A 17,301-nucleotide genomic window follows, 5' to 3' on the forward strand; every position below is an offset into this window, starting at 1 on the left:
CTTCTTCCTATTGGCTGCCTGGCAACCTCCCCTGACCAGGCCTCCAGAGACCACGCCCACCTGAGTTTTTTTTTTTTTTACTGGATGACACCTGAACTGTTTTTTTTCTTGTGACTTAGAATAACTGGATGGAATGTATGTGATAAAACAAAATAACTGTAAAAAGCTGACAAAAAACGCTTCCCGTCCTGGGGTCGAAGGTCGTGTACTGCTCTGCACGGTAGTTCCGGTAGCCACGTGCAGGTGTCGCCCTTCGCACACGTGACTTTTGTTGTTACTCCAGCAGCTTCATCCACGTGACTAGGTAGCATGCATCATAGGGTTGGCACGTGACGTCACAGCGTGGCACTAGGTTAGTTACGTCACTGCCAAATCGCAAAGATCAAAGGTGCCGGGTCGCGCGTGCGTCATGACGCAGCGCGGTAGGAGGGGGTGAGGAAACAACGAGGGAATAAACTTTACAAACATGCAAATGAGTGCTGACGTAATGTGACGTAGCTTATAGACCCCCCCGCAGTGAGGAGCTTTTCGTGATTAGGTTCGCCATTAAAAGAGGAAGAGGAGGAAGAAGGTGTTCATTTCATCTTCTTTCGATCTTTCCAGCACGCGCGCCTCCCGCTCCCGCTCCCGCCACCAGCAGCCAGCCAGCACACGCGCCTACGCACGCACGCACGCACGCAGGTAGGACACTTGGGGAACTTTTTCAGATACATTTGGACCGAAGTCAGTGAAGTTTGACAAGCGGGCAGACGAGCAGCAGCCGCTAGCCTCCTCCTCCTCCGTCGGGTTGGTTCCGCTGCTGTTGGACTCGACCAGGCAAGTGTCGTCATGCAGTCACCGCCGTGTTTGTCCTACTTGCGAACTTCAAACAACACCCCTGCCACCCGAACCTGGCCCCCATCCCGCCGGTGAAAGTGCATCCAAATGTTAGCCGTTAGCCGCACAGCTATTCAGGCTAAGTTGTTTAGCTTTAGCTTGGACGAGACGGCTGCGACCCGGTTCTGGATCTCTGCTCTCTTGTTTAGGAGGTTCCGAAGTTGCGGTTCGGTTGCTAAGGAGCTAGCTAGCAGCTAGCAGAGAGCAGAGTCATCCGAGGTGAAGCTCCTTCAGCAGCTTCTGGATTAAAACACAGCGGCCCGTTTGAGCGGAACAAGCACAACTTCTCCCGTGTTTGTGTGCGCGTGGTAGACATTCCCCATCAGGCACTTGTTAAACCTGCAGAGGTCGTGACCTGAGGGCCACTTGTGGAATGTTTATTTGGGAATGATGGGGTCTTGGTCATGTGATCAGACCCCCATCACATGACGCACTCCTTTCCCGCTCTTTTGCTGTCAACTGCCTCAGCAGGACTTGAAGGTGTTCAGTGATGGCAGCAAAATGGCAGAAAGGGTGGGGCTCGTCGCCTGCGCCATTGTTAGAAGAGTCCCATGTGGGGTCCTGGCACACGGGAACGCTGCTGCCGTGCATGTTGGGAAAAGTTGGACTGCAAGGATCACAAAGTTGACTTTGTGGTCATTTTGCTCATGGAAGCTGATGAATATTCAGCAGCCACTCCCAACTTCTCCAGGCGCTGCAAGGACGTTCTAGAGGAGAACCTAACCCCTCCCCCTCGGTGCCATCTGCAAGTGTGTTGGCTTTGCATCGCACACACACACACACACACACACACACACACACACTCACACACTCTGTGGGATTGTCACAAAGTACACAAATAATACTATTCACAGTACTACAGAGTACATGTTTTGGTGGAGAACCTTTGGTTCCATACGGTTGCGTAGACGACCCCCACAGGAAAAGCTCTCAGCATCTTGTAAAGATAAAATGAGCTGATTATGAATGACGTATATTATTAGATATTACACTAAAACTTCTATCTTATCTTATAGTACAGTGCATAGAGTACTGCATATGTGCTTTAGATTGTTTCAGCATCTTTCATGTACAAAATGTATCAAAGTGGCCCACCAGCCTATATGATTTATATGATCTATGTTATCTATATGATCTATAACAGGGGTGTCAAACTGGTGCCATGGAGGGCCGAGACACAGCAGGTTTTCTTTCCAGCCAGTCACGAAAGCAGGTGATTTTTAATGATCAACACCTTCAGTTTGAGGGAAGGAGCTCATCAATTAAATCACCTGCTGAAGAAACTGGTTGGAGAGAAAACCTGCAGCGTCTCGGCCCTCCATGGCACAAGTTTGACACATGTGATCTATATCATCTATATGATCTGTATGATCTATATTTGAAAATGATATGTCAGAGAATTAATTACATGCGAGCAGTTTGCAATTGTTTGTTTCATTGGAAGTGGTTGAAGCTGTTTACACACCAGATAAGTTTTATCTTTGTCTTGTTCCCTGACTGTACTCACAATGAACCCATCTGTACCCTTAAAGCCAACTATATTACACCCTTACTATGTATTGTACTGCAGTATTACACTTGTACTATGTATTAGGGGAGCACAATATCATTATTGGACGAATATGACGTTAGCTCATAGCTGTTAATAAAATAAAAGGTACAATGATGCGAGATGACCTGCACTGTGCTGTAGGTGCACAAATCAAGAGCTCCTTTTCTCGTGGCTTTAATCGAGTGGGATTTTCTTTTCAGAGGAAGACATTTTGTGTACCAGTGGCACCAAATGCTCTGCAAACAACCCACGACAAGGGGAGAACAACTAAACAAAAGAGAGAAGATTTAGTTGAAAAAAGTTGAAAGTGCAGAGGGACTGTACTGATCCTCAAGCACCCCCACCCCCAAACAGATTTGTAATGCTAATGCTAGCATGAGTGACAGGTAAAACAGGCTACTTTAGCAGCGGGCTAGGAGATGGTAGCGGCCTGGTTAGCCACGCCCCTCTAAGGAAGCGTCCCGCCTCTTGAATGGTTTCTATGTGTTATTCGTTATTCCCGCTGCTCATTCTGGTCTAAATTCAACACAATCGTGAGTCCAAACATCATGTGATCCCTCGAGGGCGCTGGGGCCGATGCCATGTTGAACAGAACCACAACGGCAAACTGTTGGCACGCGGGGAGCGCCTTTTCCAGACAAACCTGTTTACTCATTTGCCAGAAGCAAACAACACCTATCCAACAGTCGGACCTCAGGACAGACACCGTGACGTGGTGTTACGACATGGCTTCCTGTCTGGACCTGATCTCCAGTCAGCCCTGGGAGCCTGCACACATTAGCTACCGAGAGGGCGAGGGGGTGTGCAGGATGTCATGTGACTGGATGTTAACGAGGACCCAATGATGAGAACTCGATTTCACACACTTTACTTTCTCTCATTACATTTCACAATAAAAGACACACACGTGGTCATGGCGTCTTTGGCTTCTCTTCACAGGCCCGTTAAGACGAAGCAAGTGAACGCTCTCAACAAGGAAGGACACAGCCCTCAAGACCCTCCTGCCGGTGTGAAGCTCCTCCCCTTTGAGGAAGTTGTGTAAGTAGCAGTCTTTTTATTGTGGCGTGCATGGCGGGCATCTTGGGGTGAACATGTTGGACTGGCAGACGTCTACGTGTGAGAGAGTTGCACATTCCTGTTCCTGCTGCAGTTTAGTAACGCGTAGGGAACATGGGCGTCGCTGAGGCGGGATGGCACGTTGGCATCTTGTTAGGATGCCCGTTAGGGAACACCATGGTGCTAACATGTTTTGTGTTGGTCTCCTGCTGGGATGCAATCTGCTGCACACTTCCTGCTGGAAGAGTGAACGCCAGGAAGTGAAAAATTGCTGAGGATTCTCTGGAAGCAGGACGATGGTTCATTACTTATTCATGAGTGCAGTCATGTGACTCCGCCTTTTAATGTCAGACCCTGTTAGCCACCCTGACCCCACCCTCTCACATGTTGCAGCAGGCCACACCCCCACCAGCAAAGGTGTGAGATGATGTTGATTGAGAGGTGCCAGACAATGACATCATGTTTTCATCGCTGCTTTACACACACACACACACACACACACACACTATCATTTATAGTACCTTACACTTGGATTGCATCACGTTGTTGTGGTTGCAGCAACACACTGCCACTGCTTCTCCTCATTAGGGTCGCGGGGGTATGCTGGAGCCTATCTCAGCTGACTTTGGGCGACAGGCGGGGTACACCCTGGACTGGTGGCCAGCCAATGGCAGGCAACACACTGCCAACATGTGTCAACATGCCAGCATGTTCCTTTTAGCACGTATTGATCATAGCAGCATTGATTGACAGCTGTCATAGCATCTGACCTTCCTCTACTGACTTTTTCACTATGGACGCATGAACACACACGTAGTCACATACACTCACACTCGTGCACGCTACATACACACTAAGTCAGACATTAAGTGCGCATTGAACCCACACTGGCTACCCAGAAGTCAGCTGAGTGAACCACTAAATTACCAGTAAAGCAACTCTCAAAGAATGCTTTGTTCTCAGTGTGTGTGTGTGTGTGTGTGTGTGTGTGTGTGAGAGAGAATGGGTGAGAATGAGACAAAGGGGGTGTGAAAGAGAGAGAGTTAAGGAAGTACAGAATGTGCAGCCAAACTATTTTCTCTCAAAAACAACCAATAGGAATTTCTTGCAAATGATGTGTGTGTGTGAGTGTGATTACGTCTCTTGTATCCGTGCAGAAGTGATTAGGTATTAGGGGGCGAGGTCTTGATGGGATTTAAATCAATGAAGGTCCCCCCCCCCCCTCCCCATTCCTTCCTCCAATCACTGTCCAGTTTGTGGTGATGTTAATGCATGCACGTGCACACACACACACACACACAGATGCTCAGGAATGTGCATGTTATCAGGATTGTGTGATGTGAGAAATCATCCATTTCTTGACCCTTCACCTGTAAGAACATCTCTCCTTCATCCCATTTAACAAAGAATCCATCCATCCGTCCATCCATCCATCCATCCACCCTCTACTTGCAATTAGCACCTGAGTGTTTCTTCATTGCGTTGCTGTGACGCCACAAGGGCACCTCACAGAGTCCTCTGCTGTTGCCATGGTAACGTCACTGTCTCTCTGGTAACGTCGAGTCTCTCTGTAGTGCGCACACACGTGCACGTGCACACAGCCATCCCGTGACTTTTTTTATGAGTCAGTGCTTCATTAAGTGTTGGGACCCAGAAGGAGACTTTGCTTTTGGAAGCTTCCAACATCATTGGTTGCACTGCAGGTATACGCACGCACACATGCGCACGCACGCACACACACACACACACACACACACACACACACACACACACAGAGCCCAGAACTTGGCGATGGCGTGTGTCAGCATTGGGAACAGAGCTGCCAACCACAGTGCTCCAACACTGGTGGGCGTGTCCCAAGGAGACTTCCCAGGTCCATGTTTAGCTTGGAGTGTCAACCACAGTGTTCCTTGAATCGGTCCAAGTGCCAACGTGATCATTAAGAGCTAATTATGTGTTGCTTGTTTTTAAGCGTTGACCTGCGCTAAATGTCAACAATGTTTGTCTGCCAGGTCTGATGACCACCAATGACGTCCGGCTCAGCGGACACTCAGCCGCAAGACGACACACTGACGACAGCTGATCACTTCGTCTCACCGCCTGCCTCGTCCCAGGACATTATGTCCTCCCCCCCCTGCATGGTCCAAGTCCTTGAACAAATTGGTCAGAAAGAAGTGGTGGACATCCAAATGTTGGCAGAAGACCATCTCACGAACAAGTCTGAAGCTTGTACAAAAACTGACCCCCAGCAGAACAGCGATGATCTGGACCATGAAAACAGAGATCCTGAGGCATTAGAAGACAAACATTCGGGTCACCACGACAAGGAAAAGGAAACGGACGTGTCGGAATTTGAGCACCAGTCTCATAAGAAAGCCAAAGGCTACAAATGCAAATGCTGCCCATTCTGGTGTAAGAACCTCACTGATTTTAAAGCGCATGTGGACTCCAGCCACCCAAACGTGATCCTCAATCCACAGTACCACTGTGCCATCTGTGACTTCCATGCCAAAAAGTTTGAGATCCTCTCTGAGCACAACAAGAGCCATCATCCCGACGAGAACAACTTCAAATTCAAGAAGATTAAGAAGAACAATATGACTATCTTGGAGCAGACAATCCAAAGCCAGGAGCATCCAGAAATACATGCTGGAAGCGATGCTTGCCTGTTCCCACCTTGCTTATCCACCACAGTAAAATCCCCAGGCTCCGTCGAGGTCCTCCATGGGGACGGCCACGTCCCCGACCAGAAGGACCAAATCACAGCCCTCAGCTTCAACGGGACAGTCATCATTCCAGAGCCCTGCATCCTCCGAGACCTGTCCCACGTCACCCCGGTGCTCCAGCGCCCACCGAATGTAAACTTCCTACCAAAAGTAGCGGTTCCTCTGAACACCACCAAATATAATCCTTCCCTGGACCACAACCTGACCCTGATCACTTCATTTAACAAGTTCCCCTACCCGACGCATGCTGAACTGTCATGGTTGACGGCTGCCTCCAAGCACCCAGAAGAGCAAATCAAAGTTTGGTTCACCACCCAGCGGCTCAAGCAGGGAATCACGTGGTCCCCGGAGGAGGTGGAGGAGGCCAGAAAGAAGATGTTCAACGGCTCCATCCCTCCGGCCCATCACACTTTCACAGCCCTGCCCACTGGTCTTGCCTCTTCACAGTCTACTAAAGCCTCCCATCAGGCGGCAGTCCACAACACAATAGAGAAGCACATCCGTACAGCCACCCCCAATTCTGACAGTGGTGTTCTCACCAAAAAAGTTCTGTCAGGAGACACGCTTAAACGATCCTTGATCTCTCACTCTGGTCCTGAGTCAAAGCGGCCTGTCATGGTAGTTGCCCCCAGTCCAGGAGACCGCAAAGACAAGGTCCTAATGTCTCCTCCCCCACCTCCTCCCTTTCTAAAAGACAGCCATTTGAATGCTCCACTGGGAGGCGTTCCCTCAGTCACCACGGACAGGAAGAAGGCGTCCACTGTTGTGCCTTTAATGCCAGTGTCATCATCACTATGTGTCAGGGGGAAGAGTCTCGCCATGTCAGGAAACACCAAAAACAAACCGGTGGTGTCGCTACCATCCATTGTCTTTCCGGAGTCCTTAACGAGGCCGATGATTGCTCCGCTGCCCATCTTTGCCCCCCCATTTAAAAGTTCATTACTTATTCCCAGATCTTCCAAAGAAAAGCTCAGTGTTTTGCCAGCCGCTGATGTGATGTTCCCAAATTTGCCCCAACTCGTGACCGCTCAGGTAAAGAGGCCTCCCATCATCCAGTCTGTGCACACCCCGTCTAAAGCCCTGGTCCACATTCCAGGAGTCCAAGAACAACAGAGTGCAGAAGTGAAAGGCGCCTTGCTAGGAGGCACGACGCTCATTCCTGTCATGGATGCTAATGGGATGTCTGGTGACTTAGCTGATGTGCCGGAGGACAGCGAGCTTTTGGCTGCGACCAAACCAGATTCCCAGCAGAAGTCCTCAGTGTTGACTCACTTTCCGCTGCTGGAGAGAATGAAGGGGAAGACTTCGGAGCAGCTGAAGATCCTGGAGGACCACTTCCAGAGGAACAGCTTCCTCTCACACAGCGACGTGGAGAATCTGGCAGTTGCCACCTCTCTGTCCCACCAGGAGATCGACGGCTGGTTTGCAGAGCGCCAGGCCCTCCGGGATAACCTAGAACTAGCCTTCCTCAACTCAATGGGTACAAAGAGGATGGAAGTGGACAAACATCTGATGGTACCTCTTAATGGGATTCACAAGCAAAGTTCTGGTGTGGAGGATCTTAAAATGCCCACTGTGCTACCACCCTGCTCTGGCCTGAACCCAAATTCCTGCTCAGTGGCTCCGAACAGCCGATGTGGGCTGCTCCTCAAAGATTTGAGTCAAACCGAAGGGATGAGCCTGCCTGAGGTTCCTCCCAGACAGGCCGGTGTGGACCTTGCACACTGGTTCTGTGATGGCCACTCATCACTGCATGCTGAACTTTTCCTGAACACCGGACTGAATGGAGGCCAGAGGCCGCTACCAAAAACTGCTCTGTCCGGTTCCTGCGAGAGCTGCAAGGAAGTGGGTGTGGCCAATAGCTGCAGCAAGATGCTGGAGGTGGAGCTTGGCTGGCTGATGGAACAGCGCAACAACAACCTCAGCACTCAGCAGCACAATGAGCTCCAAGGCCGTCTCAGCGGCAGGTACCGTGTTCCCAAGTCTTCTTGGGTTTCTGTGTTCCTTCCAGAATCTCACGTCTGCATTTTCTCTCTGCCTAAACACTTTTTTTCTAAAATGTTTTGGTTTTTGCTCTGTCGCCATCAGAAGCGTGTGAGTGAAATGCAGGAGTGTGTCTTGCATCAGTGAGTGGGAGGGAAACACTTTATCGTCATTCTATCCTAGCTTCTCCAACATCCATCTGCTATACTGCTTGTCCTCATTTGGGCCACCGACAAGAGGCGGAGTCACTGTTTGCCAGCCAATCACAGGACACATATACAAAGCTTCACACAGTGGACAACTACACAATGAAGCTAACATGCAAGTTTTTGCGATGTGGGAGCAAGCTGAAGTACACAAGGCAACACACGTGCACACACACACACACACACACACACACACATAAGGAGAACATGCACACTCCACACATTTTCCAACACAAATACCAACCCGGATCTCCTGGCTGTGCAGCCAACATACAAACCACTAGGCCACCGTCCCGCCAGCATGCTAACCATTAGGCCAACCATGCTGCGAGCATGCTAACCACTAGGCCACCGTCCCGCCAACATGCTAACCAGGCCAACCATGCCACCAGCATGCTACCCGCTAGGCCACTGTGCTGCCTTGGTCTTTATTGCTTCATTACTTGTGCTGCCCTGTCCACCAATGATAGAATAAACTAACACCACCTGTACATCACGTATTTATTTATTTAGTACTCTACAAAGTGAGTACAGTCTAAGATGCCATGTGGTGCCCACATCAACGCTAACTTAGGTTCCACTGTAGGATTAATACGTTCATGTACACTTTTTATGTCGTAGGAAGTCTTTTAGGACATGATTAATTTTGTGTGTGTGCGTGTGTGTTCAGGCGATGTCATCAGCAGAAAAACAAGCTTTGATTTTCCCATGTGCACATTCTTTTGTCTTCTCTGATAGATAAATCAGGTGTGTGTGTGTGTTTTTGGGGAGGAAGCAGCCTAAAATAGCGGCGCCCCCCTCTGGGGCTAAAGCGTGCAGATGAAAGTGATGTCGTGCGTCACATTGACAGATTGCAAATGTGCAAAACAAGATGGCCGACACAAAGAAAAGGTGTTGTTGGTGGAGTCAACCTGAGGAGGTTCTGGCATTGGACCAAATGGGTTCCATGGGTTGTGTTATGGGTGAAGTCGGTGGTTTATTCACTGGTCTCTGTCCTCGTCTTCCTTTCAGGTGCGAATAGGTGCCATGGAAGCCATGCACAAGGACAGCTGATGGACATCGTGACGATGGATCCGGTCAACATCCTCCGACTTCACCTTGGCAACAGTGACTCTGCCCCCACATCACACAACCGAGGGACACTTGGGCCATTAGCAGCTAGCTTGTGCGGCTAACGTGTTTTCCATCCTAGAAAGTTGTCTCAGGTTTCGTCCCGACTTTGTCCTGAAGCCGCGTCTGGTTTGTCAAGCAGTGATTGAGGGGCTTCGTGTTGTAGTTGCTATGGAGACACAGGAAGGACGCCTCAATGTGTCCTCGTACTGTAAATACGCCTTTTCTTTTCTTTTGGAACCATCCAATCACCTCCTTTTTATTCTTTAGCCACAACTCTCTCACACACATGCGCACGCACGCATGCATGCACACACACACACAGCACTTGTGTCAAGACTTCCTGGCCCGTCTTCTCATTGGTCCTGGAACACGCAACTGTCCTCTTCAATGTAGGACAAAGGACACAAGACCTGATGAATGTCACTTTTTGTTTGTGCACACACTACTACTTATATGAGAGGTCAGGGGTCATGTGAGTCATGTGATGCGTTGGGAATGGAGGAGGAATGTTTTCCTGGAGCTCAAAGCAGAAAAGTTGAAGGTGACTTTGTTCTGCGAGGCTCGCCGTCGCTTTCATCGCCAAAGTGATGGACGCATGCTGTGAGTTGTGATCACACTTCCTGTCAGGATGGCGCCGGTTCAGCCGCTTGCGTCTCAGCTTTCATCATCCAGCGTTTGAACTTCCTGTCAAAAACAAAACATCTTGGGAGCCTGCTGGAGACGCACGTCTCCACGGGCCCACGGGACATGCGCGCGTCTTATGGACGCTGCGAGACGTCGTCGCCAGCCAGCGCACCCCCGTGGATGCGTCTGGAATCTGGGGGCCTGGAAAAGAAGCTCCGCCCACCAGGTGCTGCTCCTCGGGGACTTGCGTGGCGCCGAGGGAACATAAGGAAAAGATGAGCGCTTAGTAGGAAGTGACAGACTTTGAAGACGAGTTCATGCGTGTTAATGGTGGCGCTATACATCAGACGCTGCAACACGTTAACATACGCTAACCAACAGGTCTTCAGTGGGTGTGGCCTGCTGGGCTAGACCAGGACCTTGTGGACCACGTGTAGCACTGTGAAGAAGTTGCATTCACAGGAGGAGGAGGTGTGAGGGCGCTGCCATCTGTTGACACAATAAGGAAGTGCCCAACATGGCCTATAGGAACAAACCAGACGTCTTATTTCAGCTTTTTATTCCTGCAAATGACAAGGTCAAAGTTCAAAGAATAAATAGGAAGAGGAAGTGGGTGCACAAAGTTACAAATTAAAGTGTTGTCCTCATATGAAAAGCTGATGTGTGTGGTGGCCTGTGTCTGTCCAGGAAACAGCGAGGAGGTGAGCACGTGATGACGTGAAGAAAAGCTGCTTATGAGCATCAAGTCCGATGAAAGAGTCACATTTACACCTTTCACCTTGGCAAACACGTGATGGCACTCACTGGACTTCCTTTCACAATAAAAGTTGACCGGGTCAGCCTGGAAAAATAACTGGATACAAGAGGTCTCACTCGGAGAAATATTTGCAATCTTCTCTGTCATACAAAGTGGCCCAAGAGAAAAAAGCAATAGAAAAGCTGGGGTCATTCCCACCATAATAAAAGATAGCTGCGTGCGGAATGTTTGTCCCGTGACTTCCTGCAGCGCCACGAACAGCCTCACCAGCCGTTTAAGCAAGAACGAGCCTGCTCACGTTTGCTGTAACGTCCCACCAGGAGACAACTCACCTTCATCGTCCTCCTCTTCTTCCTCCTCCAGGTTGCAGTCATCGGATGCCTCCATTTGTCCTTTCACGTCCATGTCTCCTTCACTGTCCACACATTCTAGCGTTTCCTCCTCCTCCTCGCTGAACATCTCCTTGCCTTCCTGTGCCCGCCGACCCAATTCACCAAACCACGCCCTCACTTGTTGCGCACTCATGTCCGACGTGGCTGCCAACGCGTCCACGTCGTCTTCCCTCAGGACGCCATGCTGGACATAGTAGTCCCTCAGGAAGGCCTTGCCGCTTTTGGCCTGCAACACACACACACACATTTATATGTGAAGGACATGCCCCCTATCCTCCTCCAGGAAAGTCTGATCACCTCCTGGTGAGCTTGCATGTAGAATCCTCCATTTTAGCAGTCAAGTTCATTCATTCATTCAGCAGAGCATCAAAGACTACGTTTACATGCAGTCAATATTCAGGTTAAGGTCAATATTCCGGCTTCTGAAACATTCGGAATAATCCGTTTACATGCGTGACGTGAAAAAAACCCTGCACGGACATTGTTACACAACCAGGTTATTGCCAATATTCCGGGTATGATGGGATTATTTGGCTGCATGTAAGCGTACTCAAAATATCTTTCCTGCATTTGACTTGCTGCTAAATCTACCTGACGCTAATATTAATGTACTTCAATAAAGTCAACTAAACAAAAAGCTCTCTATGGAAGAACAGCAGTGACAAGCACCTTCCAGTTTACCCACACCCCCACCTCCTTCAGGATGAGGATAGTACTGCAGCACCTTCTGTATGACGTTTGTGTGCTTTATTGTGGGATTACAGGAATAATGTCACTTACTTTCAAGAGGCTGTAGAACGACATGCTGGATAAGGAATACTTTATTTAGAGGTGCACCACAAATATCAGGTAATTTTCAGGCCGATATGAGGAATTAAGACATCATACCAATAAATTCACTACCGTCGTGCCTCGTTTAGGTTAATTGATTCCAGACCTGACCGTGATGTCAGCTTGACATAGGATTTCTCATTTATACATGGAATATTTTCAGAGCATAGAAATTTTAAAACCTTCTACATATGACTTTTAGCATTATTAGAGCCCTCTGGACATAAAATAACACTCCTGTAGTCACTTTTACACTCCTATTACTCAACGTAGTGGACATAATAGTAGAAAAGATGTCTTAAACATGAATACATAAGATTTTGCTGTACATAAAGTCACACGTTAGCATTGACAGGATAACTGGTGGCTATAGTCTCATCAATGCCACCTAGTGGCCAGTGTAGTACAGTACTACTGCTCGCTCCACACTGCTAACCATGCTAACAGTACAGTACTACAGCACGCTCCACACTGCTAACCATGCTAACATGTGCTAACAGTCACACACGTCACTTCCCGGGCCCCGCCTCTTAAATGCTTACACAACGTCACAGATATTGCACAACATATCATTTGGGCCAAGAATACATACAAAGTGCTTATATTTGCATATTTTGGACTAATAGGCCGTATTCACCGACAAAACAGTGATCAAAACAACAGACAAAGGGATGGCTGGAACAGTACCACCATTGCTCACGTTTTAATGGATAAAAAAAGCTCCAATGAGGTGAGATTACCCGTACTGTGCTGTAGGTAAGTTAGCGTCAGCAAATCAAGTGCTCCTTTTCTGGCCTGTCTTGTAAACAAAGTGGTGTGGATGGTCAAATGCTGTGCAAACATTCTACGATGGACAAACGGCGCTTAAACACATCAAACCTCATCGGCCACCTGAAACGCCAGCATCACTACGACGCCCGGGGGCTTGTTCCTTTTGCTGCGGCATTTGAATAGTGAAAAAAAAGTTTGCCGGAGATGATCTCAAGTGCTAAAGCCGTCTGTGATTTCATCATGGAAATGATGGCGCTGGACAACCAGCCCCTTACCATCCTTGAAGATACCACACTTTGTACTTTAAAGATGCTATTTTTGTGCGTTTTGGTAATAGTGGTGATGTCATGATATCTGGTCAGGATACATCTACAGGTAATGTGAGATGGACAGGTGGATTGGTGATGCGGACGCTGCATCGGTCTGTTGTGGTGAAGAGCGAGCTGAGCCCAAAGGCAAAGCTCTCCATTTAGCGGTGGATCTATGTTCCCACCCTAACCTATGGGCATAACCTTTGGGTAGTGACCCAAAGAACAAGATGGCGGGTACAAGTGGCCGAAACGAGTTTTCTCCAAAGGGTGGCTGGGCTCCCTTAGAGATAAGGTGAGAAGCACTGTCATCCGGTAGAAACTGGGAGTAGAAGCGCTGCTCCTCCGCATTGAGAGGAGCCAGATGAGGTGGCTCGGCCATCTGGTCAGGACGCCTCCACGGGGAGGTGTTCAGGGCACGGTGTTCTTCTTCTTCTCTTCGTGTTACCCCCAGGTGTGCACAAACTACACTTACGTAATAGTACATGTAACAAATGCTCCGTTATTGGTATCGGTTTTGAGAAGCAGGAAGTTATCAGTATCAGTACCAGTATCAGCATAAATACATAAATAAAAAATGCGAACAGAAATCGGCATCAGTACAGTGCACTTAGTGAAGGCAGTGCACTTAGGCCAGTGCATTCAGACGCGCTAAGCGGAGAGAAGATGAGATTTACCGCAGCTTCGGCTCACATTTCATCAGGAAATATGCAAATTCAGCAATTTTGACTTGCAAACATAAACCCAATCATTGTATTGTCTGTGATGTTCTACTGACCTTGCTGGGCATGGCGCCCCCCTGTGGCGAGCGCTTGCAAGGATACGGCCGACGTGTTCTCCTGGACCAACCCCGGAAACGCTTCCTGGACTTCTTGTGGATTTTGGTTCCACCGTTGAGCGCCTCGTCCACCTGCAGGCCACAAACCACATGACCACATCATGACGTCACGTGATGTCACGAGGTGTGGGGTGTACCTTGCCGCTCTGGTACAGGTAGAACCACTTGAGGTTACTGTTCTTGCAGGCGTATCGTGTGTCGCCAAACCAGTTGACGACGTAGGTGCGCGGCAGGCCGCTGTCCTCCGCCATCTTGTCGTACTCCTCGGTGGTCGGCCATTGCGAGCGGACGAAGGCTTTCTTCAGAATATGGAGTTGCTCGGGCGTTTTCTTCATCATCCTGCGGCCCGCGGGGGCCACTGTGTGGCGTTCCCGGGTGGTGGCAGGTTTGGGCTTGTCGTCGCCCGCCTCGCTGTCTAACGAGTGCGTGTCGTGAGGCGTTTTGCGTCTCTCGGTGAACCAGGCGTCCACCTCGCGGCGCGTCAGCTTGGTCAGCGCCCGCAGGCGCATCAGCTCGTCGTCTGACGGCGTGTCGCATTTGCGGAAACTGGACTCCAGGACAAACAGCTGCTCTGAGGTCTTCTCCTTGAACTTCTGGGGCGTGAAGTCTGGGAAGGCGTGGCGGAGTTTGGCGCGGCGGTCTCCTGGGGGGCGGGGCGAGCCCAGAGAGGGGGCGGCCGTCGGCGAGGCGTCGCTGGCGTCGTCACTGGAGTCGATGACGATGGCGGCAGCGTTGTCGCTGGTGTCGCCGTCATTTCCGCCGCCCCTTCCGACCCGGGCGCCTGCAGCCGGCACCGGCCCCCTGCTGGACGGGCTGTCGGCGTGCTGGTCCTTGGAGTTGCGCTGGTTGTAGCGCGTGTCGCTGAACCACTTCTTGATGGCGCGTTTCGACAGCTTGGTGATCTGCATGAGGCGGGAAATCTCCGCTTCAGTGGCAAACTGACGCCTGCCGTAGCTCGCCTTCAGCTCGGCCAGCTGCTCTTTGGACTTTTTGGGTTTGGAGGCGGAGTCGAAAGAGGCCGGCGAGGACACCTTCTCCGTCTTTGACTCGGACGCTGCAGATTCAACAGCTTTCGGCCGGTTGCCGGGAGTGCCAGCGACGGTCAGCGCGACAGGGGAACCGACGGACATGGTGCCGCCGACCGCGCCCATCTGCGTGAGGACCAAACCTGGCTGGCCCACGATCTGACAAGTCTGGAAGATGGAATGCAGGCCGTTAGCGGCAGCAGCAGCCATGTTGGCGGGGATGACGGTGATGGTCTGAGGGATGGTCTGCACGGTGCCGTTAAACTTCTTCCTGCGCGCCTCCTCCACCTGCCAACGAGAAGCGGGTCACTTCTAGAAGGCTCCCAGGGACCGGGTGGTGCCAATCGTACCAACCTCCTCGGGCGTCCAACTGACGCCATGTTTGAGCCTCTGGGCGGAGAACCACACTTTGATGTTCTCCTCGCTGAACTTGGTCTGCGACGACAAGGTGGTGACCTCCGACACCGACGGATAGGGAAACCTGCGCACGAGAACACCTTTGAACTCCTGCCACAATTCCTTACATGGAAGCGTGACTCCACCTACCTGTTGTAGGAGCTGACCAGCAGGACGTTGTTGTCCATGGCAGCGTTGTAGGCAGGAATGCTGCTAACGGGGATGAGGAGCTGCATCTGGTTCTGCTGGTTCTGCAAAGCTGACAGAACCTGCGCCAGCGTCCCGGCGGGGAGCACGGTGCCACCGCCACCTTTCACCTGAAGCACGTTGGCGCTGTTCACCACGAAGCTCGGGGACACCGTCTGGACGTGAAGCGGGGAGGTGACAGGGACGAGTCGTGGGCCGGTGGCAGTCGCGGGGGCGGGCGACAGTGTGGGCGGGTCCTCGTACTCGTCAGTCTCGTCCTGGCTCTCCACCTTAATGCCGTCTTCGATGGCCATTTTGTGCGAGGTAGTGAACTTTTTGGGCTCCGCCCTGCTCCTCATGATGGGGGTCTTGCTGAGGGCAATGCCTTTCCGCCACACGTCCTCCCCCTCGCCGACTTCCATCTTAACAAAACCGCCGTCGAAGGTGAGGTCGTTGACCGTCTGCTGGAAGACCGTCTCATTGCTGCGTCTCACCATTGTGCGTGTGAAGTTGTCCTCGCCCGGGTGATGGCGAGCGTTGTGCGCCAGTAGCGTGTCGTAGCTGCAGGAGAGTGCACGTTAGAAGACAAACAACCACACAACGCACACAGGTGGGCGGAGTCTACCTCCTGGTGTGGTAGTCGCACTCGACGCACACGTACGACGTGTTGGTGACCACATCGGGATGCTCAGAGTCCACGTGCACGGTGAACAAGTTGAGTTGAGACGTCCGGAAGTTGCAGTACTTGCACTCGTAGCCTCCCTCGGCAGCGCTTGTGTGCGAGTAACTTTCCGAGCCCCTGTGGCCTCTCCCCTCCATGGGCCTGGAAACGCTGGCCTCGCCACTCGTATCCTCGGACTCCACCTCATCCGTCACTTCCTCCGTGGCCTGATCCGAGTGGAGCGCCTCCCGAGGAGGAACCATGCACGGCGTGCTGGACTTCCTGCGGCTCGCCATCGTCCCTCCGGAGGGTGGAAGCTGCTTCAGTTGACGGCGCCTCCTTGCGGCGTCTGCAAGTCCATCGCCCACTTTTCAACCCTGCAAGCAACAAGCTTTTACGCAGTCATCACAACAATGCACGTACACGCATGCTTTGCGCATCAACATGAGCTCAGGAATGACAAGACGGACCGGAAGTTGAGTGGCGACGATCATAAACAAGGCGCGCGCGCACGCACGCAAAAAACTAGCACAGTGCCGACCGCGGAAGTGGCAGAGAAACTTAAACGAGCACGGTGGCTAGCTAACGTTAGTTAGCTGAGATGAGTGATTAACTGCTGAGTCAGCACGAAGCTGACTAGAAGTTTCCAAGGAGCTGACGAGCAGCTAGCTAAGTGCAGGCTAGTGTTTGGCTAACCGTAGACTAGCGGCCGTGTAGCATCTTGGCTTCGGAGTGTGGATGCGCAGTCTTCCGCCTTTTGCCCACCGAGGAGTCCATCTGTTGGAGCCGGGCAGAGCCGCTCCAGCCGCCACGAACAAGCCGACTATGGGGCGTCAACTTCTGCGCCGACTGGCATAGTTTGTTTGCCGGGTTAACAACTAGGATAGTTTTGAGAAAAATACATCGATAATGGAGCGAATGTGACAATGAACATTTTGATAGCGTTACCGATGTGAGCAACAGCACACAAACATATCCGCTCGGGGATTGTAGAAATAAA

The 17,301-nt window shown here is 50.9% G+C and overlaps 2 protein-coding genes across 6 annotated transcripts; one reads left to right on the forward strand and one right to left on the reverse strand.

Moving 5' to 3' along the window:
* The first annotated feature begins 50 nt into the window (after positions 1 to 50).
* On the forward strand, positions 51 to 13,844 carry LOC129173690 (zinc fingers and homeoboxes protein 2-like). 4 transcript variants are annotated; one of them, XR_008567276.1, is made up of 5 exons: positions 51 to 681; positions 3,368 to 3,466; positions 5,497 to 8,177; positions 9,411 to 10,745; positions 10,824 to 13,844. XR_008567276.1 is itself a non-coding variant. In XM_054764798.1 (4 exons), exons 3-4 carry the CDS (start codon positions 5,512 to 5,514, stop codon positions 9,418 to 9,420), a joined length of 2,676 nt encoding a protein of 891 aa, XP_054620773.1. In that variant the 5' UTR covers positions 51 to 816; positions 3,368 to 3,466; positions 5,497 to 5,511; the 3' UTR covers positions 9,421 to 13,844. The 4 variants fall into 4 exon arrangements, 3 of the variants coding, with proteins under 3 accessions (XP_054620773.1, XP_054620772.1, XP_054620774.1); XM_054764798.1 differs by having other exon boundaries at positions 51 to 816; positions 9,411 to 13,844; XM_054764797.1 differs by having other exon boundaries at positions 9,411 to 13,844.
* LOC129173689 (zinc fingers and homeoboxes protein 1-like) lies at positions 10,536 to 17,281 on the reverse strand. 2 transcript variants are annotated; one of them, XM_054764795.1, is made up of 7 exons: positions 16,998 to 17,281; positions 16,266 to 16,678; positions 15,605 to 16,201; positions 15,413 to 15,539; positions 14,171 to 15,346; positions 13,974 to 14,105; positions 10,537 to 11,511 (listed from the first exon to the last, which is right to left on the reverse strand). In XM_054764795.1, the coding sequence occupies exons 2-7, from the start codon at positions 16,595 to 16,597 to the stop codon at positions 11,188 to 11,190; spliced, it is 2,688 nt and encodes an 895-aa protein (XP_054620770.1). In that variant the 5' UTR covers positions 16,598 to 16,678; positions 16,998 to 17,281; the 3' UTR covers positions 10,537 to 11,187. The 2 variants fall into 2 exon arrangements, with proteins under 2 accessions (XP_054620771.1, XP_054620770.1); XM_054764796.1 differs by having other exon boundaries at positions 10,536 to 11,511; positions 16,266 to 17,281.
* Between the last annotated feature and the right edge of the window lie 20 nt (positions 17,282 to 17,301).

The sequence above is a fragment of the Dunckerocampus dactyliophorus genome, chromosome 20 (assembly GCF_027744805.1).
Source record: "Dunckerocampus dactyliophorus isolate RoL2022-P2 chromosome 20, RoL_Ddac_1.1, whole genome shotgun sequence".
NCBI lineage: Eukaryota > Metazoa > Chordata > Actinopteri > Syngnathiformes > Syngnathidae > Dunckerocampus > Dunckerocampus dactyliophorus.

What these genes read in the sequence shown, in the direction of transcription:
- LOC129173689 (XM_054764796.1), bottom strand. Translation starts at nt 16,597, where the DNA reads ATGGCGAGCCGCAGGAAGTCCAGCACGCCGTGCATGGTTCCTCCTCGG. An exon ending in TCAGTTGGACGCCCGAGGAG is followed by an intron (nt 15,347 to 15,412) that starts GTTGGTACGATT and finishes TCTCGTTGGCAG; the next exon opens with GTGGAGGAGGCGCGCAGGAA. An exon ending in ACCTGTACCAGAGCGGCAAG is followed by an intron (nt 14,106 to 14,170) that starts GTACACCCCACA and finishes TGTGGCCTGCAG; the next exon opens with GTGGACGAGGCGCTCAACGG.
- LOC129173690 (XM_054764798.1), top strand. Translation starts at nt 5,512, where the DNA reads ATGACGTCCGGCTCAGCGGACACTCAGCCGCAAGACGACACACTGACG.